Source organism: Oryzias latipes, chromosome 18 (assembly GCF_053564925.1).
Source record: "Oryzias latipes strain Hd-rR chromosome 18, Olatipes_Hd-rR_3.1".
In the NCBI taxonomy this organism is placed as follows: Eukaryota; Metazoa; Chordata; class Actinopteri; order Beloniformes; family Adrianichthyidae; genus Oryzias; species Oryzias latipes.
In genome coordinates, this window is record NC_136254.1 from 17,813,795 (window position 1) to 17,838,378 (window position 24,584).

General features: G+C 37.4%; 2 protein-coding genes across 2 annotated transcripts; one reads left to right on the forward strand and one right to left on the reverse strand.

Annotated features, from left to right (window-relative positions):
• Positions 1-290: 290 nt before the first annotated feature.
• Positions 291-9,162, reverse strand: tm4sf5 (transmembrane 4 L six family member 5). Its single transcript, XM_004079826.5, has 5 exons — positions 8,736-9,162; positions 6,888-6,968; positions 6,003-6,145; positions 3,216-3,411; positions 291-577 (listed from the first exon to the last, which is right to left on the reverse strand). Exons 1-5 carry the CDS (start codon positions 8,907-8,909, stop codon positions 560-562), a joined length of 612 nt encoding a protein of 203 aa, XP_004079874.1. The 5' UTR covers positions 8,910-9,162; the 3' UTR covers positions 291-559.
• A 9,468-nt stretch (positions 9,163-18,630) lies between these two features.
• On the forward strand, positions 18,631-24,510 carry fis1 (fission, mitochondrial 1). The gene is made up of 5 exons (XM_004079901.5): positions 18,631-18,851; positions 19,236-19,368; positions 21,553-21,629; positions 23,722-23,827; positions 23,906-24,510. Exons 1-5 carry the CDS (start codon positions 18,723-18,725, stop codon positions 24,007-24,009), a joined length of 549 nt encoding a protein of 182 aa, XP_004079949.3. The 5' UTR covers positions 18,631-18,722; the 3' UTR covers positions 24,010-24,510.
• The last annotated feature ends 74 nt before the right edge of the window (positions 24,511-24,584 follow it).

The window sequence follows — 24,584 nt, forward strand, 5'->3', positions numbered from 1 at the left end:
GAGTTGTTGCCATGTGATTGGCTCATTGGAAATGTACGTTAATGAGCGGTTGGACAGGTGTGCTAATAAAGTGGCCAGTGAATGTAAGATTACTCTCAGTTCATAGTCTTAAAACACCCATAGTGCATTAAACTGTTATCTGATTACAACTTCAATTATCTGAGAAATGTTGTCACTTCAGTATAAAGTGTCATAACATTACAGATCAAATTTATCCTGTTCAACTTATTTTGCCTTCCCATGCTGAGTCATTATTAAACTAAATGTAAATAAAAATGAAGACACTCAACTTAATTGTTTAAAGACTGTTTTTATTGTTTCAAAAAATTTACCCAATGAACTTCATAGTGCAAATACAGTGATTTACATAAAAAAAAAAACATTTGTTAAAATCAGCTCTTTTTATGTCCAATAATACACACCAAAAAGATGTTTAAAAAAGGAAATACATGAATATGATGAGCTTTTTTAAATACCAAAAAACGTTTAAAAATCTCCGCAGGTTTGCTTCCTTGAACATGCATCTCATAGGCGGCAGGATGTTGCTGGATTAGCATCTTCAGAGCCCGCTATCACTCTGTAACAAGACACAAGTCAGAAATAGCACAGAGCTGTTAATAAGTGTAAGCATCAGGTTAATGCATAGAGCTAAGATAGGATCATTCAGTCATTCACTCACTAACTATACAATGATTTCAACACAACGGTTTCAGTGAAAGCTGACAGGAGCCGTCATGTGCTAAATCTAAGCTTAATCTTCAAAATGTGTGGACATGTGTCGGTTCAAAAGGACATGGAAACATTTTCAAAGTCTGACCTTCTCCATGTTTTGCCAAGTTTCAGGCTTACTTATTGGATGTTGATGGAATGAAGCAGCTGATTAGCTACTCAAGCTAACGTGCACTAGCTTATTAGGAATAAATAGATTTAGCTTTTTGTGATACACAGATTTTAATTAGTTCTGTATAGTAAATAAACGTTCAGAACATCTGGCTTCGAAATGACATTACTTTTAGTAAACAGCAGTTTAAATTGGTAATGTTCTGGTAGCGTAAATCTGTCTGTCAGCAGCCCGGTAATGACTAGTGCTGAAAAACACAACACCCTCAGAATGATCTAGAACAAAAGAGGGCAGTACCCCCCCAGAGAAATGACCCAGACAACATGAATATAATTTTATTTGACTTGTAAAATAAATCAAATGAAAGAATGATCATTTATATTTGGAAAATATCTATTTAGTTTCTTTATTACAGTGGCTTTTTTGTTTTCATGGCCTGTAGCAGTCCTGGACTGCAAAGGCCATATTGTTTACACAATTGTACCTTCTAAAGCTACAGGCACACCAGGCATGACACGTTCAAGAAGATCAAGCTTTTAGCCTGTGGTGTTCACACTGGACAAGCAGGGAGGGGCTTCTTCTTCTTTTTCTACTGTTTACTAGCACATATCTGTCACCTACAGTTTGAAGAGGTTTGTTGTGAAATGTCAAAGTGGTGAAAATCTTGTGAATCTTGCTCCAGGCTTTTTCTTTCACAGGTTTGATATGCAAAACACTTGAAGTCATATAATTCTGCCCGGACACAAACCAGAATTATTATTTTTTCCTCCATGATCAATTTGCACTTTCTTGAATCAAAAAGAGACGCCATACATACATTACTACCAAATCCAAGTCCCAAATTGGTCAAAGTTTGACCAATCAAATTGAATTAACTTTCAACTTGCATTCAATATATGCAGAGCATGAAAACGGTCGTAGAAAGTTGCGTAGCCTAATGAGAGTTTTGAATGTGGAAGCCCGAAACGCGTATTTACACTTTTTTATGTTGGCTATACATGGTAAATGGCCGTTGAACGCACGTTGCCAAGGGCGGTGTAAACATAGCTTTACAGCGCCTTAGAGCAAAAAAAATTTCCCCCCGCCACATACTCAAAAACATAATGAAATTTGAACACACTTGGTGAAAATGAATTTTGAGTGTAGTGAGCGAAACCCCCAGATGATGACATCACAGCAGGCATAACCATCAAAAAATTGTTCAGGCCGAAGTCTCTTTAAAAATCAAGTAATGCAACCAAAACACACGCGACAAGGACATCCATAGAAGTCTCGAAATTATTATGGGATGGCGACAGGACCCTATGGCTTGGTGGCCATGTTGTAGCAAAGTGTGAAATGTGGCAATTTTTACATTTTTTGCCCGATATGGGAAATAAACATCTTTAAGCGATCTTCATAAAATTTCACACAGATACCACCGGTTTAAGTCTACAACCACAAGCAAAGTTTGCTGACCTTTGACCCCGGAAAGAGACCGTCATCTTGGATTTTTATTTAAAAAAAATCCTCCGTTAGTACCAGTTACAAACTCCTCCTAGGGATTTCAATCCATCACATCCTTTCTCCTCGAGCATCATTGTGAAGTTATTTTGGGGAAAAAATGTTAAATTTAGAAGTTGCAGATTTAAAACGGCGTTAGCTGACCTGCTCCTCGCACTTTTTTTTACTGAAATATTGGGACGATTTAAGACATGAATCTCAGCTCAAGCTGAACAAAAAAATACAACATTCAATATAAACCTGTTAGGAATCTGGCTGTGGTTAACAAAACACCTCCGTTGCTCTTGGAAATCTAGAAACTGAACAAACAGAGAAGTATAGCTCCCAGGAGAAAAAAAAATCAAAATTATATACTTTAAGTTAAACACTTGTTTTCCTTCTGCTTTTTCAAAGTCACTCCCCTAACGCTGAGTGTATTTTGACAGTCCTTTTCCTGTTCACTGTAACAGGCCTGGTTCTGATAACACACTTTACTTACTTCCTTGGCCACAGTATCAGCCCAGGATGAAAAAAAAAACAAAATCACTCAACTTTGCCCCTTTTCCTGTTTCCCACAGATCTCATGGGAAATATAAAAAGGCACGGAAACAACGCAGTGATTTGGCTCACTCCCAGTTGCAAAAAAATAAAAGCATGAATGCAGTAGTTGTGTAGTCCTAACTAACTTCTTAAAGCCCCTCCTCCAATGAAAAAGGTGCTTTCAACACAGCCTTTTTCTGATGATGGAGAACATGTAGAGCCCTTCTTCAGTAGATCAAAAGATGATGGGAGTGGGACTTTAAGTTTGTCATTTTTAAAGACCTTTCAAGACCTCAGAACCTTTGTAGCTGGTATTTTTTTAGTGTTTTGATTTCTTGGGTGCTTCACTCACATCCTTGTCGTCGCCCCTGCAGTCGCCACAGATGCATCCGATGCAGCCGTTGATCACCTGAATGCCACACAGGACGATCTGCAGCAGGCCCATGAACAGCAGGATGAAGAACAGCACAATGTGCCACAGGACAGCGTTTTTGGGAAACACACACAGATCCCATGTGGTCTGGTTGGTGAGGTAGTTCCCACTATTCCTGTGAGGAAGAGTATAAGGTCAATTTTTTAGAGACCACACTGTTTCACAAAAGAAACTCAAATGCAATTGTTGTTACATTGGAACACATGAAGCTGAAACTTTTAATGATCTACGGGCTTACAGTACCCTCTTGTAACTCTAGCAATGCCTCTGGTTGTGAATAAAGAGGTCACCACAACGAATCATCTGCCAAGAGAATCTCAACATCTTCGTCTCTGCTACCTCCAGCACCTCTGTCAAAGTCTCTAAACCAAAAACGTGTTCTGCACCTTTCCTTTCCTTTTTACTGACCTTCTTTTGTCACACATCACCCCTAAAACCATCTTCCACCCGTTCCAACCTGCGTGCACACGCTTCTTCCCCTTTTTCCCACATTCAAGATTCAAGAACAACTTTGTTGTTCTGGACTGTTCTGGACTGTAGACCCTAAGTACTTAAAGTCCTCCACCTTGTCCACCTCTGCTCCTTGTAACCTCACTGTCCCACTTGAGTCCTTCTCATTTATGCACATACGCTGCAGCTGATCTTCATTTCTCTCCTTTCCAGAGCAAACCTCCACCTCTCTAGATGTTCCTCCACCTTATCCTTGCTCTTGCTGCAAATCCCAATATCATCTGCAAACATCATCATCCTCGGAGATTCCTGTCTAACCTCATCTGTCAGCCTGTCCATCATCACAGCAACCAATAAGGAGCTAAAAGATGAGTCTTGGTGGAGTCCCACCTTCAACTTCTACAGCACATCTCACCACTGTCTTACAGCCCTCATACATGTTCTGAACAACTCCCAACAGTCATCTCTGCCACTACAGACTTCTTCATTCCATCCACAGCTCCTCTCTAAATCTGCAAAAACACAGTGCAAGTCCCTCGGACCTTCTCTCTTTTCCTCCAGAAGTATCTACCAATCAAATACTGCATCAGTGGTACTTTGATAAACTGTACAGTTGCTCACAAATGTTCACTTTCACCACTTTACTTCTACTACTACACTATAATTTCATTTATCAGGTTTAACACAGACCACAGTCGTTTTCACTTTTTTTTGCAGTTTATTTTGTAATCTAATTCCACTTCCCTGTAATAACTGCTGCCCTTTACACAGCTGCCATCATGAATACATGTTTATTCACCTGTCTGAGTCTGCCAATAGGCTTCTGCTGGAGGGATTCATGTATGCTTGCCTGAGCTTGTAAAATGCATCAGAGGCAACTCTTTCCTGTGAGTCTTTGGCCTTCAGGGCCTTTAACACAACTGGCAGGTAAAACTGACTTTTATGTTGATTTTATTCATTTCTAGGTTGAAACATTTAGAAGAAAAAATGGGATAAAATGATATTCTGCCATTAAACTTTATTCCAATCAAGCAGACACTAGAAAAATTGTATCAGCCAAGTGTGCCACCTACTGGACAATCCTGTAATAACTCTTTAGAATTGAAAATGTGTTCCCTTCATACATACAGACCCTTTCCAAAAGTTAGAATATCATGGAAAAGTGTATTCATTTCCACAATTCCATTCAAAAAATGTCCCAATGTTTCAATTATTGCAAGTATTTATTTGTTTGTTTTTTGGGATAAACTAGGGTTCTGGTTCAGAAAACAAGAAGAATACTGTAGAGAATTCTGCCCATATTTTGCAGGAAGTTGTAAACTGAGTTTCACCAATTAATCATCTACTAAACTCAATGCACTTGCCCAGGTGCATTGAGTTTAGACATTAAACAGGTGTAGTTGAGTTTAGTCATTAGTTTAATGACAGATGCCATTAAATTGGTTCAGTTGGGTTCAATTGTCTGAATTCGGTTCAATAAGGAAAAGACTTCAGACTTGACAAGGCAGAAGACTATCACTGATCCCCTCCATAGTTCTGGATGAGACACAAAAGTTCATAGATAAGGAGGTTGGCTGTTGACGGAGCAGATCAACAGGAAGTCAGGAAGTTTGGGCAACATGTGTCAGGAGAAAATGCAGCAGCAAAAGATACGACCGTGGGCTTTAGAAGATTATCATAAGACAAGATTGAAGAACCTGCAGAAGAGTGGAATGAGGTGATGGGCTCCAACTGTCGGGTTCCTCAGGTTAAGTCACTTCTGAGTCTGGACCAGAGGAAGAAACGAAACGTCTCAACTGGCCAAAGAGAAGAAGGACTCGACTGTTGACCAGTGGTCCAAGGTCCTTTTTTCTGATGAAAGGAAAGTGTTCCTTTCATTTGGGAATCAAGGTCCAAAGGTTTGAAGGAAGACAGTTGAGGAGCAGAACCCATTGAAGTAATTAATTTTTGAAAACACAAATATTTATTAATTTAATTCAATCATAATCTCTGGCTTTATCTTTTTGCAAAAACTAAGCAGTAAAAGGTAAATTCTCCACAGATGTCTAATTTTCTGAAATCCCGTTTTTGTGGGTTTTATGACCTGGAATTTATGTATAAATAATAAAATAAATAAATTCAATTAAGAAGAGGTCCTTGAATCTATACTCTATGAAAGTTTAATTGTTTGAATGGAATTATGTAAATGAATGCACTGATTTTTTGGAAAAGGTCTGTGTCTGTATAAAATGATATATGCCTGTGTGTGTTACTTACTCGTCAAAGTTCTCAAAAGGGTATAACCATTTGTTCTCAATGTTCTGACACTTGGGTCCAACAGCCAGGCCAGCTGAAGACACGCTGATGCAGTAAATAGCTCCAAGAAGACCGAAAGCCGAAGAAAAGACTGAGTTCAGCATCTGCAAAGGAACGGACATGAAGGAATCCCTGCAACAGACTGGGAGCCTGTTCAGCGTGTGCCCCCCCTTTAACCCAACTGTAGATGGGATAGGCTCCAGCAACCCAGTGACCCTGAAACGGGTTCAGTGGGTTCTGACGATGGATGGAAATAAAAGGACCCTCTTTAAAACTGATCAAAACATTTTTTTTCATCAGAAAGAAAGCTTACAATTCTGATAACTTCCATAATTAATCTTTAAATTTTAGCAAACATAACTGTCAGAAACGTGATGACTTAAAAAAAGATCAACAGATGCAGAACCTTATTGGTCGCAGACATAAATAAAGAAAAGGGGAGAATGGCTCAAAAGCCTCTAGGGGAAAAAAAATTACCGTAGTCATATAGGAAATAAAAGAAATATTTTTTTAAACTGTTAGTAGTGAGGTCAACAGGTAAGTCAAGCATTAAAAATCATGACAGCATTAAAGAAAATCTAAAGATTAAGCTAAAATAAAGAGATAAAGCTTCAACTTTAAATAAATACTTGCTATATGCTCTTTGTTTAAAAATAAATCCAGATGTTTTTCTTAACTTTTACAGAAAGCAGAATTTGCTAATAATGCTGATAAAACCGCGTCCTTTGGTAAACAGATGATCACACCCTTTTTTTTTTTTTCTTTGGTTGTCACTTCTCGTAATCAGGTTTTTTCCCCGCTTACACTGATATCTGCTGTAAATCTGCTGTAAATGACTTAACTCACCCGGCAACGGTTGCCACAGCAACCTTGTCCACAGCAACCCTTGCCCCCTGCTCTGATGGCCGAGCAGCTCGGGCACAGAATCTGTAATATAAAGAAGAAATTCCATTTGTGATCTAGACTCAGGTTTGGAATTTCCCGCTTAAGGTTTAGAACATTCAAGACCTTCTTGGCATTTATGATTATAAATTTACACATTTGGACAGAAGATTAAATCATTTGCTTTTTTTTTTTTGTTCAAATTCGAAAACAAATAACGTTTCCCAAAACGGTAAAAAATGTACATTCAAATTTTGCAAAAAGAATTCTTAGAATACAAAATTGGTGTGACATCAAGGGTTCATCCTGCAGAAAGACAACAACTCCAGGCATAAATTCAAGCCATACTTCCTGACAAAAAAAACACAGTTTATTTAGTTAAGCTATCAGCAAATAACCATCAAGCCAGTTTAGTTTGAACTGGGGAGATGAGTGAAAGCCAGGAAAACAAACACATTTGAACATTTCTGAACGTTTTTATGTAATCTATGTTGTAAAAAGTTAATTATGAATATTCAAGATAGATACTAAGATGAGTCAAACGTGTGAATGTCTTTTGGCTCCTAAATTATTTCCTTTTTTGTGTTTGAAAATTGTCAATTTTCACATTTTTCCACAACAATATGAGGAAAAACTTTCACACAAGTAACACCAGCTTAGATCTGCGACCCCAACTGAGGTTTTGTTGACCTTTGACCTTGAATTTTCCCCAAAGAAATCTTCTTAAGTACCAGCTATAAATTTAAACTTCTCCAAATATTGCAAGTCCAAATTAATTAATCAATTAATTTTTATGAAACAACAAAGCATTTATATACATTTATGTCCTCACTTTATGTACTTATCTATATATATATATATTTTTTTTTCTTTCAAAAATTGATTTTCAGCAACTTCAAAGTAAACATTTTCATTAAAAATTGGTTGCAAATTCTGTTTAAATCTCTGTTTTTAGCACTGCAGTGTTGGACTCCACACAGAAAACTTTAGTTTGAATGCTACAGGTTGTAATATTCACCAAAAATTGTAGAATCCTGAAAAGCTTTTTCCTCCATTTTCGTCCCTGTTTCTGTATAACTGGTTGCATATATTTTATTATATGAAAACAAACAGCGGAGTTAACAATTAAACACACAATCAGCTCTTTGTCTTCAGTTAAATCAAAGACAACTTTTCTTCAATCACCAGAGTGACGTAAATGGTTTGAAGTAGCAATAATTCGGAGCGATAACAGCAACAATATCAATAGGAGGTTGTTTTTTGTAGATATAAGCATATGACTAGTATTCCGTCAGACGCTTTTATTGTTTTTACTACTTTAAACCTTAAGAAATTTCTAAATTACTTTCAGAAAAACAGAAGTTAGGATCAGTTGACTTAGGTAAGTTAGTTAATTATTTCTTTCTTTTTTATAAAAAATGCAAATACCTCTGAATACTTTTGAAAATTTTGAAAAGTTGTTCCATCAGTAATCAGGGTAAACAATGTTTGGCTTTTATTTTGAAGAGTTCCATTGAAAGATTTTGATATCATTTTTAAATAAATATCTTTTTTTAGATTGTACCTCCAAATAAAATCCCACAAGTCTCTTAAATGTTGCAAAATCCCAGCTTTTTAGTAAAGTCAGGAAGATTAAGGCAAACTACATCAAAAAAAGGTCCATTTGTTTTTGACTTTTTGAATTTTTCAAAAATAAAACTCGATCCATAGAACTTCCTGAAACAAACCATAAGATTTTACAAGCTTACACAAGGACAAGTTAACAACTATGAAATCCAATAAAAAGAAACAATAAAAACAGTCAGTACTCACAAACAGGCCTCCGCCGATGACTCCCCCCATGAGCCAGACCTGGAGGGAGATCTGATCGCTCTCCAGTTTCTTCCCATCAGGGAAGAACAGCAGAATGTTGGAGACCATGGAGATCAAGGCTGTGGTCAGGAGGATCAGGCCCACCAAGCGGGCACACTTTCCCGTGCAACACATGACTTTTATTCTTTCGAATCCTCCTGCCCGTTCTCCTTCTGACTGGAGTAAAGTCAGGGAAAAGTTGGTGAAACCTGAAGAAAACAAGAAGCTGATAGGAGGAGATCACCACAAATGTTGACAGCAGCGAAAGTCAAACAGTTTTGGTGACAGAGAACCGGAAGCAGAGAGGGAACAAAGGCCGAGCTTTGGTGTGGCCTGATCCAACTTCTCCCCCTGAGTGTCCTCTCATCAATTTATGAGCATAAAAACTAAGTCTTAATAGATAGATTTGTGTTATTTCTGTGCAACAGGATGACGTCAAATAAAAAAGACACAATAATATAAAAAGTATCTGTTTGTGTGCTAAGGGGGCTTTACCAAAACTGTCAAATGCCCTTTGGTACCTGCTGAAAACGGTTATCTCTGGCCTGTTCCATTTATGGCTCACTGCAAACACAGAGAGGGCTCGGCTCTCTCAAGAAATCTTTATTCAAATAAAATATTAATATTGATTCAAAGCAAAAAACATTGTTAATATTGATAAACTTTGCCTTTTTTTCTAAAAAAAGAACTAAATGTTAGGGGTGTAACTATGAATCGGCTTAATGGATGAGTCGATTTACTTAAATGTGAATGGATTTGTCATTAATTCTTGTTTACTTGTTTGTTTACTTGTTTGTTTGTACACATTTAATTTATACTCGATAATTTTGCAGGAAATACAAAGAATCTGGGTAACTTCACCTGCTTTGTTCAGTAGCAGGTATTTCTCTCTGAGTCGCACTGGTAGAATTTTTGGCTAAAGATGCTCTGGATTGATTTTAGGTCGGTGAATCAGATCGTCAACCACAAATTATGATCTGAATCGAATCGTTAAAATAAATTCTTGCACCCTTTATATTCATGTTGTTATCACTAAGACAAGTGCAGCAGGTTCATGCGCCAAAACACTGGCTGTGGTGTTTTTTACTTTATTGTAGATGCCAGGTACAGTACAAAAATAACAGTAAACGCTGTACATTATTACAAACATATAGACAAGGAATGAAAATAAAAAATAAATAAATGTTGAAGTGCCAGGGGTAGAGACTAAACAAATACATAAATAAATGTAAAACTAGATTTGACTAAAACCTTCAGCTTAACTTTTTAAGATTCCTGAAAGATGTCACATAAGTGAGCCTCTTACATCTCCAGGAAGTAACTTGTTAAGTTTTAGAACGTCTGTAATCAGCAAATGTAACTTATCAGTAAATAAAACCCCTTTTTTTCCCAGGATGTATCTTTTATGAAGTTGAATTCTATGCAATGCATTCGAAAATTATTGACTTTTCTTATGTTCTACGACTAAACAAATTAAGAACAGGAAAATGTTTTCTTTAAGCCTTTTAGGGTGGAAGCTGAAGCTCAGGATTTGTCCTTAAGGATCCAATTTACATCTTTTGCGCTCTGACTATTGTAGAGGTCTTTGGTTTAGTAAAAATGAAAATCAAAAGTAAAAATACATAAAGCTGAATCCAGCTTATTGTAAGTTCTTGTTGTTTTTAAAATACTTTTAGTTTTAGTTTTATGCGTCTGTTGATATTTTCTAAAGTAAATTAGTGAATCAAACATTTGCAACCATGAACCTGCATATATTTATGGGCAAAAAACAGTTCTTTCTTATTTATTCTAAAATTCATAAACACTTTTTCATATGAAATAGTCTATTAGAATACTGTGGCAGCGTTGTGCTGCAAAAAGGAATATTTTAGGAGAAACAAAAACTTGTAAATGTGTAAATTGTGGGTTAAAAATATTTATTGCTTTAGCCAGTTCTGGTGGTTCATATCTGCTTGCACAAAAATATTTGTTTTTTATGACAGAGAAGCTAAAAAAATAGTAAATAGGTTGTTTTTAGAAAGAAGACATTTTTATGATTTAAAATTTAAGAAAAATAACTTCTAAAGTTTGTTTGTTGATTTAGGATCTTAGCAACATGTACAGTTAAATGAATGTCATTCAAGTTAGATGGACCCCGCCCCCCAAGGCCTGGATTCTGACACACCTCATCTATGGCACCATAAACTGCCTCCTAGAAATGAAAAATAAAAAAATATGTCAATAGAGTAAGAAAAATGTTTTAACCCAGAATTCTCAGTTTAAGGAAAAAATGTTAGTCCTTAAAACGTAGTTTCTCAAATTAAGAATATTTGGAACCTGTACCTGTTGAAACATTTTCTTTATACATTAGTTTTCTTGCAAGACAGAAAATAAGACATTTTCTTGAAACAAGGTTTCTTTGTTTTTACTTTCTCAAGATTCAGTTTTGGCTGTGTAAAGATTCAATTTTGCCCAATTTACTCACTTGAATTCTTCTTTTAAGAAGTCTGGTTTACTCATTGACCTGAGCATCCCAGTGAAAATCTGTTTCCAGAAGCCTGTCAGGGAAACACATGATGACTTCATTTTTGCCTGTACGTCTAAACTCAGGACTTTTCTTTTATTTGAACAGTTAGAATAGATTTTCCACTTTTGCTGTTTTTGTTGATCTTTGAGACTGTACTGGGGGATCTTTCTTAATTTAACGAGATTGAATGCCTTTTTCTTGTCATTGTAATTTTAATTTCTTTTTGTTTTTTGACATTTTAATTCAAACTTTGTTTGAAATTAATAAACAGGCTTGAACAAAACAAAAACCAGATTTTATCATCTTAAAAATATTCCCAGAGGCCGCCCATTTTACTCTCTGCCAGCACAGAGAGACTAACTCTTGCTTTTATTTCCAGCAGATTAAATTACGATAATGTCTTGTTCTCTGGTCCCTCCAAAAGAAGGACACCAAACCTTCAGCTGCTGCAGAATTTACCTGCACAGGGGTGGTAACAAATTACACCCTTTTTTAAATTGCTGCATTGCCTCCTTGTGTGATTCAGAATTGACTTTAAAGTTCTTTTATTGGTTTATAAATGTTTTTATGGTCTTTGGCCTTCATATTTATCTGATTGGATTTTAAAGTATGAGCCTTCGTGGACCCTGAGGTCCTCTGATACCGGCCTTTTGGTCACTCCAAAGGTCAGAACTAAAACATTCGGCGAGGCCTCATTCAGTGTTTTATGGACCTCGCCTGTGGAACAGCCTCCCAGAGGACCTCAGGGCCGCAGAGACTGTTCATGTTTTTAAAGGAAGACTGAAGAGCTTCCTTTTCAATCTAGGAATTTATGTGATTTATTAATTATGGTATGTTCTCTTTTTACCAGTTTTTTTGTATTCACATTTACTGACTGTCTACTGTCTGTTATGGTTTATGTATTTACTTATCTTGTTATTTACCTGTATTATTTTTATTTTATTCCTTTTACATTTTAGTTGTAACTACAGCGTTTTGCTCAGAGGGATCCTCCACAGCGGTGACTGACCCTTCTCAGTGAACGGGGTCACTGCAATGGGATCTCCCAGGTCTGGCTCTTTTGCTTAGATCTGGGGGGTCCTGTGGGAGTGTATTCTGTAAACTTGAGTGGGGGGTCAAGGATGTGGACTGGTCCCCAAAATATCATTTCCCAACTTCAGCACAAGGGCCGATTTCGACATTGCATCATATAAGTGAATCAATTTTATGCTATGCTTTTATGCATGGTGTGTGTATGTGGGGGGGTGGGGGGTGGGGGGTGGGGGTGGGGTGGGGGGGCATTGTATGGGTTTTCTAAAAAATATTGTTATAATGTCTTGCCTTTTGTTTTTAAAATTTGATTGTGTTTTTATGTAGAGCATTTTGAGTAACACAAGTTGGAATAGTGCTGTGCAAATAAAGTTTGATTTGATTTGATTTGATTTGATTTGATTTGATTTAAATATTAGTTAAAACGTATCAAAATGATTCCAAGTAGCAACTTGATTTCAGCTTCAGCTGCATCGATACTCTTATTTTCACAAAGCCGCTTCTGCTCTTACCCCATGGATGATCTTTATTGTGAATTCGTGCACAAAAATGTAAATTACTCATAGATTCAGTTCGTTTCAGCATTGCAATTTCTAAAGTGTTTTCCATGGAACCTGGAAAATGATTCCAGGACACTCGTGTTTCTACTGGTTCCTTGATTAAACACATTTTACTTTTGTTTAGCATTTATTTATGTAAGCAAGAAAGATTAAGAACATTATTTTTATTTTCAACTTTGGCCAGGTAAAAAAAAAAGACAGATTCTAACCAATGCTCTCCAAGGAAAAAAGAGAACAGAAAACATATTTTTAAAAATATGCAATGATAGAAAACAAGTAGCGAAAATGGAAATATTATTTTTCTTTTAAAACATGTCTCATTTTATGTATTTACACTGTTTGGAACAACTTGTTTTGCTTATTTTTAGTTCCATCCATCCATCCATCTTTTAAACCCGCTTTACCCTCCGGTGGGTTGAGCATCTCCATCTGGAAGCTTCCTTTATATTTTACTTCTCTTTTTGTTTTATCACATGTAATTATGCAGATAATGTCCGCTCATATAAAGGGAGCCTATCCAAGCTACTGCAGGGTTGGGTTCATCCAGGAACGGTTACCAATCTTGTAGGGTTTCTTTGGTTCAGTTTGGTTTTGTTGTTCTTTGTCGTGTTTTTGGTTTCCTTTTTGTCAGTCACACCAGTTTCAGGTTCATGATCCACAGCTGTCTTCGGTTCAGTAATTCCCCCTCAGCCTATTTAAGTGTCTTGGATTCTGTTCATCCTTGTCAGGTCATCTGCTCTTTTCTACTTTGTGACCTTTTTGTTTCTCCCCATAGTTTTGTAATGTTTCAGTTTGTTTATTGAATGTTTAATTTCCTGTCACCAAGCTGGGTCTGCTGCATTGTGGGTCCTCCACCGCCAGTTCCTGACAAATCAGTCAAAGGGTGCACTTGAAGTTATACTTATTAGAATTCAGTCTGGACAAAAGTACACGGAAAGTATTAATGTGTTGTGACACAGTGTGCTGCAGTGTAAAAGTAAAGAAAACAGTTTATTACAGTGCTGTAAACATTTAGCATGTTTGTTTTCCTGAATTGTAAGAGAACCTAGAAGAGGAGGACACCGTCACCTTTTGAATCAGCACCAAACGTGTTTATTCAGTGTCTAGATTTTGTTCTAATGCTAGTTCTCAAAATGTCATAGATGATGCTGTCTTCACTGTACATGAGGTTGGGAAGCACTTCCAGAGAAATCTGTCCCAATGAAAACATGTTTAAAGCTTTTGACTTGATTGTTTAAAGAAGCTGGAGTCAGAACTTGTCATTTTGAGGACACCGACACTTTCATTGATATAATTACTTGCTTTTGTAGATCAAATGATCCATTTTGATGAAGGGATTTGCTTTTGAAGCACAAACTGCCCACTTTGAGTTACTGACTTGTGCATTAGACTTTCCATTTTGATAATATGACTCACTGCTGCAGGTTATCTACCATGTTTGCAGTTTGCACTAATTGTTTTGAGAAAAGCCTTTGCAGTGGTGCAAACCTTAATACTGTTGTGAGAAATGCACCAAAGCGACTAAGAAAAACTGTATTGATACCAGACGGAGGTTTTCCTAACTGTCATTTGGATTTGTTTGCAAAAAAATACCATTCTTATAAAATGTAGACTCTCATTTCTACTTGTTTTTCTTTTTAATATATGTCTGAAAGACATAAATAAGAATAAAGAATAAATATAATTAACGATAGATAGATAGAAACTTTTAGTTGGCCTGGTGTAGTGTAAAAAACAATAAATAATAAATCCTTCTTAAATTTAACACAACGACATGTTTGACACTTTCCATGTAAACATATACAAAAGTATGCAGTAGCGATACAACTTTTCCCACAATTTAGTTCAATGATGTAACATACAGTTTGATTTTGAGCCTACAATTGTAGCAATCTATGTAAGTGATGAAGGCCAGTTCCCCTTAAGTTCCACCTTTCTACCAACAGAGGGCGCCATCATCACAGAAACAGCTGGAAACTGAAGGGGCAAAATGGAGCAAGGTTGGAGCCTTCTAGACAACATTTTTATAACCGATTTAGTGATTTTTTGATTGTGTCGTTTGTCAAATAAAGGTTTTAATTATTAAAGCGTTCGGTTTTGATAAATCGATAAGTTCCTCCTGTTTGAGCTTCTGGGTCACCAAATGTAAAAGTTCAGCTACTTAGTTTTCTTCATTTTGACCAACTTCTCTCATATATCTGTAAAATTTATTTGTGAAACCAGGAAGAATTCGTTCATTTTTTTCTTTTTTTTTAAAGAAAAACTCCAAAGAGTAATGGGACCACACATCATTTCGAAAACAATTTAAATGATAACAACAAATGAAAAATCAAAATTTGTATTGTTACATGAGATGCAAAGATGAATACTGGTATTCATTTTAAGGGGCAGATAGAAATCTGAATTTTAAATCTCATTGCACTTTTTTAACTGTACACATACATTGATGAAATAACAACCCAAATGTATGTTTAAATATTAAATTCAAATACTAGAGGTAATAATGAAATAATATGTACGGTGGCCCAGAAGGGCCACAACACAACACTTTAGTTTTTTTGCAACACAAAATAACACGTCACAACACTGAACAACTAACTCATAACATGAAACAATAACTCACAACACTCACATATTGACACTTCCTTTTTGAGTTAAAGTGTTGTGAGTTGTTGTGTTGTGAGTTATTGTGTTGTGAGTTAAAGTGTTGTATTGTGAGTTATTGTATTGTGTCGTGTGTAAATTTTTTTAATGTTGTGACGAATTGTATGTTATTTTGTGGTTTGTTGCGAAATCTAAAGTGTTGTCTTGTGACCCTTCTGGGCCACCATAAAAATGTCTATATTTTTATTTCAAATTTAAACATTTTATGTTTAATTGAAATGTTGGAAAAAGTTCAAATCAAATAAAGAAACATTCATTTAAGCCGTAAAGTTAAATAATACATTTAGACCAATTTGGTTTGGTTGTTTTATTGACGACACAGATAAACTGCTGAGTCGTCTTCTCTGCAAATTATTAGTATCCATCTAATGAAATAAGGGTGAAAAAAGGAAAAAAAGGAAATTGCCTAAGCAGATGAATGAGGGAGCCAGAATATTCCAAATGTCTATATTCATTAGTACAGAGTGAAAAACTAGAATGGAGCATAGAGATACAGACCAGACCAGCTGCAGAGCATAGATCTGCAGAGCATAGAGCAGCAGAGGAAGGGCACAGAATTTACTGCCACTGATGTCAAATGGTGGAGTTCTCCATCTCCTTACAGATGACTTTGAGATAAAACAAGTTTTTATAAGATACTTTATTTCATGCTCTTGTCCTCTCCCATGTTCTTCAAAGTGATATCAAAGACTAGGGTGTTGGATCATGTCGAATGTGTCAACAGATCCTCAGGGAGGCAACCATTTGTATTGGTCAAATGCAAATGTTTACAACTAAAAACAAAAAAAAATTGATGCAAAATTGGTTTAGAACTTTCTGCTGCTGGGGTTATTTGCCACACATGCTGCTGACCTCTTTGACCTCTGGGAACACACAGATGTGTACAGTCTAAAGAGGTCAGAGAGACACAGGGCATCAGTTCATTTAAAACTTTGTAAAAAAAAAAAAGTGTAAAATCACACAATCAAAACCAAAAGAAAACAAGGGATTTAGAAATATTTGTTCATGCAGCAGCATTGTTGACTAAATTACAATCACCGGACAATTTATTAGGTCCACTTTGCTGGGTTGGACCCCCTATTGCCTTCAGAACTGCTTCCTTCAGAGTCCTTGGTGGTATAGATTCAACAAGGTATTGGAAACATTCTTCAGAGAGTTTGGTACATATTGACATGACAGCATCACATGGTTGCTGCAGATTTATCGGCAGCACATCCATGATACTAATCTCCCATTCCATCAATCATCCCAAAGGTGATCCATTGGGTTGAGATCTGGTTACTGTAGAGGCCATTTGAGTCCAATGAACTCATTTTCATGTTCAAGAAACCAGTCTGACATGATTCCAGCTTTATGACATGACGTCTTGTTCTGCTGGAAGTAGCCATCAGAGGATGGTACACTGTGGTCAGAAAGGGATGGACATGGTCAACAGCAATACTCAGGTAGGCTGTGACGTTGTAACCAAAAACTGGTACTAAGGGGCCCAAAGGGAGCCAAGTAAAGTTCCCCCACACCATAATACCACCACCACCAGTCTGAACCACTGATACAAGGCAGGATGGATCCATACTTTCTCGTTATTGATGCCAGGTTCTGATCCTACCATCCAAATCCTACCATCCAAAGCGGACAGGAAGCGACTGGAGAAGCTGGTGAAGAAGGCCAGCTCCGTTCTGGGGCTGCCTTTGGACTCAATACAGGAGGTGGGAGAGAGGAGGATGATAGCTAAGTTATCATCTTGATGGAGAATGACGCCCACCCCATGTATGAGTCTGTGTCCTCACTGTGCAGCTCCTTCAGCGTCAGACTGAGACATCCTAAGTGTCTGAAGGAGCGACACCGCAGGTCGTTTCTACCTTCTGCCATCAGACTTTACAACCTTAGCTGCTCCCAGTGAACCACGTCAAACAACATCATCGACTCGATCCTATCTTACCCTGTGCAATAACCGATCATATGATCATCCTGTGCAATATTTTGGAAGGTATGTGTGTATATTGTGTATATAGGTGTTCATACTTATTCCATAGTCTTTTTCTTTTATATACTGCTCTCTGTTCCTGTACTGCTGCCGCAATAAGGAAATTTCCCCATCGTGGGACTAATAAAGGAATATCTATCCATCTATCTAAATGTTGCAGCAGAAATGGAAACTCATCAGACCAGACAATATTTTTCCAATCGTCTATTGTCCAGTTTTGGTGAATCTGTGTGAATTGTGGCCTCTGGTTCCTGTTCTTAGCAGACAGGAGTGGCCCCCGGTGTGGTCTTCTGCTGCTGTAGCCTATCTGCCTCAAGGTTGGACATGTTGTGCATTCAGCAAGGCATCAACAAGGTATTTCCACCCACAAAACTGCCGCTCACTGGATAGTTTCTCTTTTTCAGACCATTCTCTGTACATCATAGATATAGTTGTGGGTGAAAATCCTAGTAGACCAGCAGTTTCTGAAATACTCAGACGAGCCCGTCTGACACCAACAACCAATGCCACGTTCAAAGTCCCTCAATGACACTTCTTTGCCATTCTGATGCAGCAGGTCGTCCTGAGAGTGGATGTCGTCTAGTTCCTCCATGGCAACTTCCATATTGAAAAATGATGGCGACTGAATTGACTTCATTATGTTGGAACCAGAAGTAAAGTCATTTTCTGTGGGTGATGTCGCACTTCCTTTGAACACAGTCAAGTTCCAGGATACAGTCAATGTGTTTAACATTTTTATTTCATATAACATTTGCACCACTTTACACATATGTATTTTATATTATGGTACTCATTTTGATTCCAATGAATTTAAAATAATAAAAAATAAAATAAAGAAATTGAAAATAAAAAATAAATCTTTGCTAGAAATTACTGTGAATTTAATTACTGCATAATACTTTTCTGGGAATGAGCCAAACTAAACAATTAACATAAAATTCCACCACTGTAAAAGCCTATTTTTATTTTTAGATGTTATATAATAATAATAGTTTTATTTCTGTAAATATTTGAATTGAAATTCTCTCTGTGTTATTACATAACAATTGTCGTTTGAGGATATTGCGTAACACGCTTTTGTATTTTGTAGTAGTTGCCGGAAATGTTTATATTTTCCAAATTATTGTTATTATTATTTGCCTTTTTTGCTATTGAAGTTTGGCCTTATGTGTTTGGTCAGTCAGAAAAAATAAAATTATATCAGCATGGTGAAGTATTTTGGTACCGGTGACGTAATCTCGTGTCACGTGATTCAAAGTGGGCGGCCCTTTTCGTTGTTTTCCGGAAACATGGAGGCTGTTTTGAGTGATATAGTAGCTCCTGAGGACCTTTTGGTAAGTTTGTACATTGTCACACATATTTACTTTCCAACTGTGACGCCTAGAAGTGTGGTTAACTTTACTGACACCGACAATCCCAACATTGGTTAAAAGAAACTAGTACTTTAGCCAAATACAACGTTCCGACGTCAACCTCTGTTTCGTCACGTAGGCAGCTAATGCTAACATTTACGTTTGGGATCAAAACTGTCATCTCAACCGTTTTTCTGACGGCTGAAAAATACATTTTCATAAATGGTTGGTTTGGTTTATATTGATTTTTGATTTTGTCACGAGACAAAAGTGGTAATTTAAGCTTAAAAATGGAAACCTGAGGGTCTAGGTTTCATATTCGGGTCGTTGTCGTTCACATTCATGTTAAATATTTGTGTTTGACAGAAATTTGAGAAGAAATACAACAGTGAGCTCGACAAGGGGGCCGTCTCCAAGGACACGAAGTTTGAGTATGCCTGGTGCTTGATCAGGAGTAAATACTCGGGGGACATCCAGAAGGGAATCGCGTTGTTGGAGGGTAAGTGAAGGCAGCACGCCGTTATTTATCACATGTACATTTCCATTGATAGATGGATAGATAGATGGAAAATGGACGACTTATCTTTTACTTCAACTGCCAAGAATAGTTTTTGCTCTTGGTTATGCTTAAAAGTCTGTATTATTTGCCATTTAAAGTAATTAATTTCACTTATAAACTCCTAGTCATACTTTGTTGACATTTAGATTTTTTTGTTTTTTGTTGGAGAATTATGAAATATTTCTATATTAAACAACCCCCATCAATAAAAGAGTGGAAAACAGCTTTACTTTACTCTCTATTACAAAAAAAACAAGTTTCTTATTTCCAGAGATAAGGGATGTTCCCTGAAAGGACCGGAAAGTTCTTCACTGATTTTAGCCCATTGACTCTACACTCACGGGGTACTTCATTAGGCACACCTGCCCAACGGCTCGTTAATACAAATGTCTAAACAGCCAATCACACGGGAGCAACTCTGTGCATTATAGGGATGTAGACATGGTTAAGATGATCTGCTGCAGTTCAAACATCAGAATGAGGAAGAAAGATGATTGAAGGGTCTTTGAACATGGCATCGGTTGTTTGTGTCAGATTATGATTATTATTATGTTTATTTCAGAAACTGCTACCTTCTGAATGTTGCCACATTTGGATAGTAGGGTCAGAACTTGGCATCAACAACATGCAGGCATAAATCCAACTTGCCTTGTATCAACGGTTCAGGCTGGTGGTGGTGGTATCATGGTGTGGGGGATATTTTTCTTGGCACACTTTGAGCCCAGACTGAATATGTTCCTTTTTTGTCTTTTTTTTTAAAGAAAAACTCCAAATAATAATGTGACCATGCATTATTTAGAAAACATTTTAATTGATAAAAAATGAATAAAAAAAGTTTTTTTTATGAAAAAGCACAATTTTTATCGTTATATGAGAGGCAAAGATGAATATTCATTTTAAGGGGCAGATAGAAATCTGAATTTTAAATCTCATTGCACTTTTTTTTTACTGTACACATACATTGATGAAATCTCAACCCAAATGTATATTTAAATACTAAATTCAAGCACTAGAGGTAATAATGAAATAATATGTACGGTGGCCCAGAAGGGCCACAACACAACACTTTAGATTTCGCAACACAACACAAAATAACATACTACAATTCGTCACAACACTAAACAATAACTCACAACATTTTAACTCACTTCCTATTTGAGTTAAAATATTGTGACGTATTGTGTTGTGAGTTATAGTGTTGTGTTGTGAGTTATTGTGTTACAACGCCACAGCCTACCTGAGTATTGCTGTTGACCGTGTCCATCCCTTTGTGACCACAGTGTACCATCTTCTGATGGCTACTTCCAGCAGGATGAGGCGTCATGTCATAAAGCTGGTTTCATGTCAGACTGGTTTCTTGAACACGACAATGAGTTCATTGGACCCGAATCGTCTCCACAGTCACCAAATCTCAACCCAATAGATTAAGCTCCAACCCGGCCTAATAAATTGGCTGATGAGTGTACATGAGAACTTGACTGAGTGTGACATCATCCATAAAAAGAGGTTCACGTCCAGCTCCAACCATATGAAGTCAATTCAGTCCTCTGGTTTTTTTTTTTAGCAATATGAATGCCGCCATGTTGAAACCAGAAATCATGAGTAAGCCCTGATTGGTCTGAGCCGGTCTGAATCATTGTTTTTATGGCAACCAGTCTTCCAGTCAGAAGTGATCTTATTGGAAAGTCACACCCCTACCACTTAAAATACGGGCTCAGGAGAATCAATGATTCAATACGAGGCGGCAGACATCTGGTTGGTTCAGAACTTGAATAATTTCACTACGAAAAAATCTTAAAAAACACTCAGATTAGGATATCAGAGATAGGATGGTGATTGTGACAAATAGAATGACTATTAGCTGTTGATTCCTCCCTAGAAATCTATGGGACTTTGACTTTTTGGGACTTCCTGTTTGGAATGCGAGGGGGGAGGGGTCACTCTGTCCAGTTCTCATATACAGTCAATGGTTTGGCCTGAATCCTCTCAGGGAATAAGTCAACTGAATTAAAAGAAAAGATTAAATAAATATCCACTAAGGCAGATGGTATATAAATGGTCTGGTTCTTGTGAGGATTTTTTTCCAGCATTCATGGCAGAAACGCTTTTATTTTTCTCCTGTAGAACTTGTCCAGAAATCTCCAAAAGATGACTCCAGAGACTTCCTCTTCTACCTCGCAGTGGCCAACTACAGACTCAAAGTAAGTCTCAAAGTTCTTCCTCTTCTCGACGGCCCTTTAAGTCAAATCATCTAAGATTGTTTCTATGACTTGATCCTAATTTTGATTTATAGGCAGTTATTGTTGGGCAAGACTGCAGTTTGTTAGCATTAAAAAAATTTCTTTAATGGCTAATTCCTCCAAGCGTGGTGTGAAGATGTAGCCTTTTATTTTGTAATGTACATTTGCTACATTTTTATCTGCGCTCAGAGACGCATTTCTAATAGCTCCTTCCGTCTCCAGGGTTACAACTATCACCCTCAAAGGGCCAAAACAGTATCATGCGTGTGAGTCTGTGGAGAAATGTGTTGCTGCCAAACCTGGCAAATAATTTAAAAAAAGAAAAGCTGCCGCTTTTAAAGTATAGATGACCATTTTTTACTATTGGTAGTATTATGTTTTTCTTATGAGAAATGTTGTGCGTTTTGTCTCAAATCACACATTATAGTCTTTTATGCTACAGTAACACAGTTACCACTACCAATGACAAGTCTGTAAACGCTTGTGTGTTCACGTTTAGGCCTCCCGTGTTCAACAGTCTCGCATCCACGCGTTGCTGACATCAGAGGACAGACCTCAGTTCCGCCTTTATTGCGTGCGAGCTGCCTGAAAGCATGATGGACGATGGCGTTATGTGACGCTCTTTGAAATGAAACGAGACTCTATTCTAGGGGTCGGCAACGTTGATGACAACAACTGTACCATCATCAACTAGAATGTGAAGTCTAATACAAAGAAATACAAAAACATTTCCAATAGATCTGAAATGTTAATAAATGCACAAACAGCAGGTCAAATAACCTTTTGAACATATTTTGACTTTAACTCAACAAAGTACTTTCAAAGCAATATTGCACAAGAAAAACAGGCCAAATTTAAAATATTATTACAACTATTTGAAACCAGAAGTACTGCATTCATGGTGTCATACCTACAGCAATAGGAATGAGGATGGATACATCAGAACAAAACACCTTCAATATTTCTAAGAACCTCACAACCATTAAAATAAAATAAAAAGCATTTTTAATCCTTTGTCACTTAATGTACATTATTTCTGTCATGGTGCTTTTATTGCAATTAAAATAAATGTTTTCACTTTTCTGTTAGTTTGCTAATTATAGTAATGTACATTTGTCACAACTGGACAGCGTCATACTTCATGTTTTTCATTTCCAGTCAATGGAGCAGCGATCAGCTGTAATATTCTTTCTAACACTTGTTCACATTTCATATTGTCAGAGCAGAAAGAAAGTCTGGGTTTATCCTGACCTTCCTTGGTTATTATTCAACAAACTGAACTCATAACTTAATGAATGTCAGCCACTGCGACGCCAAAAACATGACCAAAAATCCAGATGTGCAGTCATGAACGTGTGCAGCAGCTCTTCCCACTTTTCCCTCTCACACAGGCGCTCCCGCTCCATCCACAGACGCTCGGCCACATCGCCCCTCCTGTAACCAACAACAGTTCACAACACAACAATTATTACCGTTTAATATTTTTTTCCTACGGTGTGCCCTTTCATGAAGCCCAACGTTGAAAAGTGGGCGGGGTCACAGTAACAGCGCTGCGGGATTGGACCCTTTCCGTGTGATGCCATGGGGGGAAAAAGATCCCAGTGAGAACAGACGCCAGATCAAGTCTGTATTGTTGTCTCGCTGCCACATACCCCTCAATCAATTATTGTAGTTTTCAGTGGAAAACACAGATTTGACCCCTGACCCCACTCATGTGGACTTAATATTAGCGATAGGGTACCTGAAGGAGGGTTTGGGTGTCTTTATTTGGCACTGGGATGGCGTTTTGGTCTAAAAATATGCTATTATCTGATTAGTGGCTAAACGCTGCATTCTGGTACAACAGTGTGCCGGTCTCTGCTCTCCCCCCTCGCTGTCCTTTGAAGATAACTAATCAGGCCTTTATCATCCGAAGGTCAGGATGATCTCCTCGTCTCCTTGGGATTTGAAAGCCGTAACATGATCCACGTTCTGCAACCTGATTTTATTTTCACGGATGTTGACGTGTTTCCACATATTCCAGATTTTACCTGTCTCCCTCTCCTAAATCTAGGAGTACGAGCGAGCCCTGAGGTACATCCGGACCCTCCTGAAGAACGAGCCGGAGAACAAGCAGGCTCTGGAGATGGAGAAGCTGATCGATAAGGCCTTAAAGAAAGGTAAAGAGGATCTCACTTGATTCATTCAAGAGGAACTGATCAAAGTTTGCTGAAAACCTCTACTTATCTGTTGTCTAGATGGCTTGGTTGGCATGGCGATCGTCGGAGGGATCGGGCTGGGCGTGGCCGGATTAGCGGGCCTCATTGGCTTGGCAGTTTCAAAGGGAGTGGCCAAATCCTAACCTGGATGTTTCCGTTTTCTCTGGACTCAGGATTGAAAAATAAAAGTGCTAAAAAGTGTTTAAAACTCCTAACGGATGGGGAATTTTTGGTCTCAAACTAAAAAACCCAGCAGTGACAGTGTTGAGAAAAGTCTTTATTTATCCGACTTCTTTTGTTGATTCACTCTCACTTATACAAAAGCTCATATTTACATTAACTTTGCTGTAAAGCTACAGTTAGGAGTTCTCCTGAGTAGAAACTGAAGGTGTTTTGGGTTCTGTGAAATGTGGAGTTTGTCGTTTGAAGAGGAGCCGTCGGGATCTGAACCAAGACTTCTGTCAGAGCTGAAAAGTCCAAATGGAGCGGCTGATTAGGGTGGGAAGTTTTCTGATTATTCTGGAATAAAGTCCAAACGTGGAAATGTGGCACAGATCTTTCTTTAATTAACCGCATTCCTAACGTTGTGCTTTATAATATATATTATTGTGCATCATGTTCAATAAAACGCTAGAGAAAATGTTGATTTTTGTTCTTTTTTTTAAGTCTCTTTTTTTGTGGGACAGAAATGACAATTTAAGAAAAAGAAACTAAACTT

Bases quoted from the DNA above. Each gene is read 5' to 3' on its own strand.
- tm4sf5 (XM_004079826.5), bottom strand. From the start codon at position 8,909: ATGTGTTGCACGGGAAAGTGTGCCCGCTTGGTGGGCCTGATCCTCCTG. The intron at 6,969-8,735 runs GTGAGTACTGAC...TTTATATTACAG, and splicing joins TCATCGGCGGAGGCCTGTTT to ATTCTGTGCCCGAGCTGCTC. The intron at 3,412-6,002 runs GTAAGTAACACA...TCTTCCTCACAG, and splicing joins CCTTTTGAGAACTTTGACGA to GAATAGTGGGAACTACCTCA.
- fis1 (XM_004079901.5), top strand. From the start codon at position 18,723: ATGGTGAAGTATTTTGGTACCGGTGACGTAATCTCGTGTCACGTGATT. The intron at 18,852-19,235 runs GTAAGTTTGTAC...TGTGTTTGACAG, and splicing joins TAGCTCCTGAGGACCTTTTG to AAATTTGAGAAGAAATACAA. The intron at 19,369-21,552 runs GTAAGTGAAGGC...TTTCTCCTGTAG, and splicing joins GGGAATCGCGTTGTTGGAGG to AACTTGTCCAGAAATCTCCA.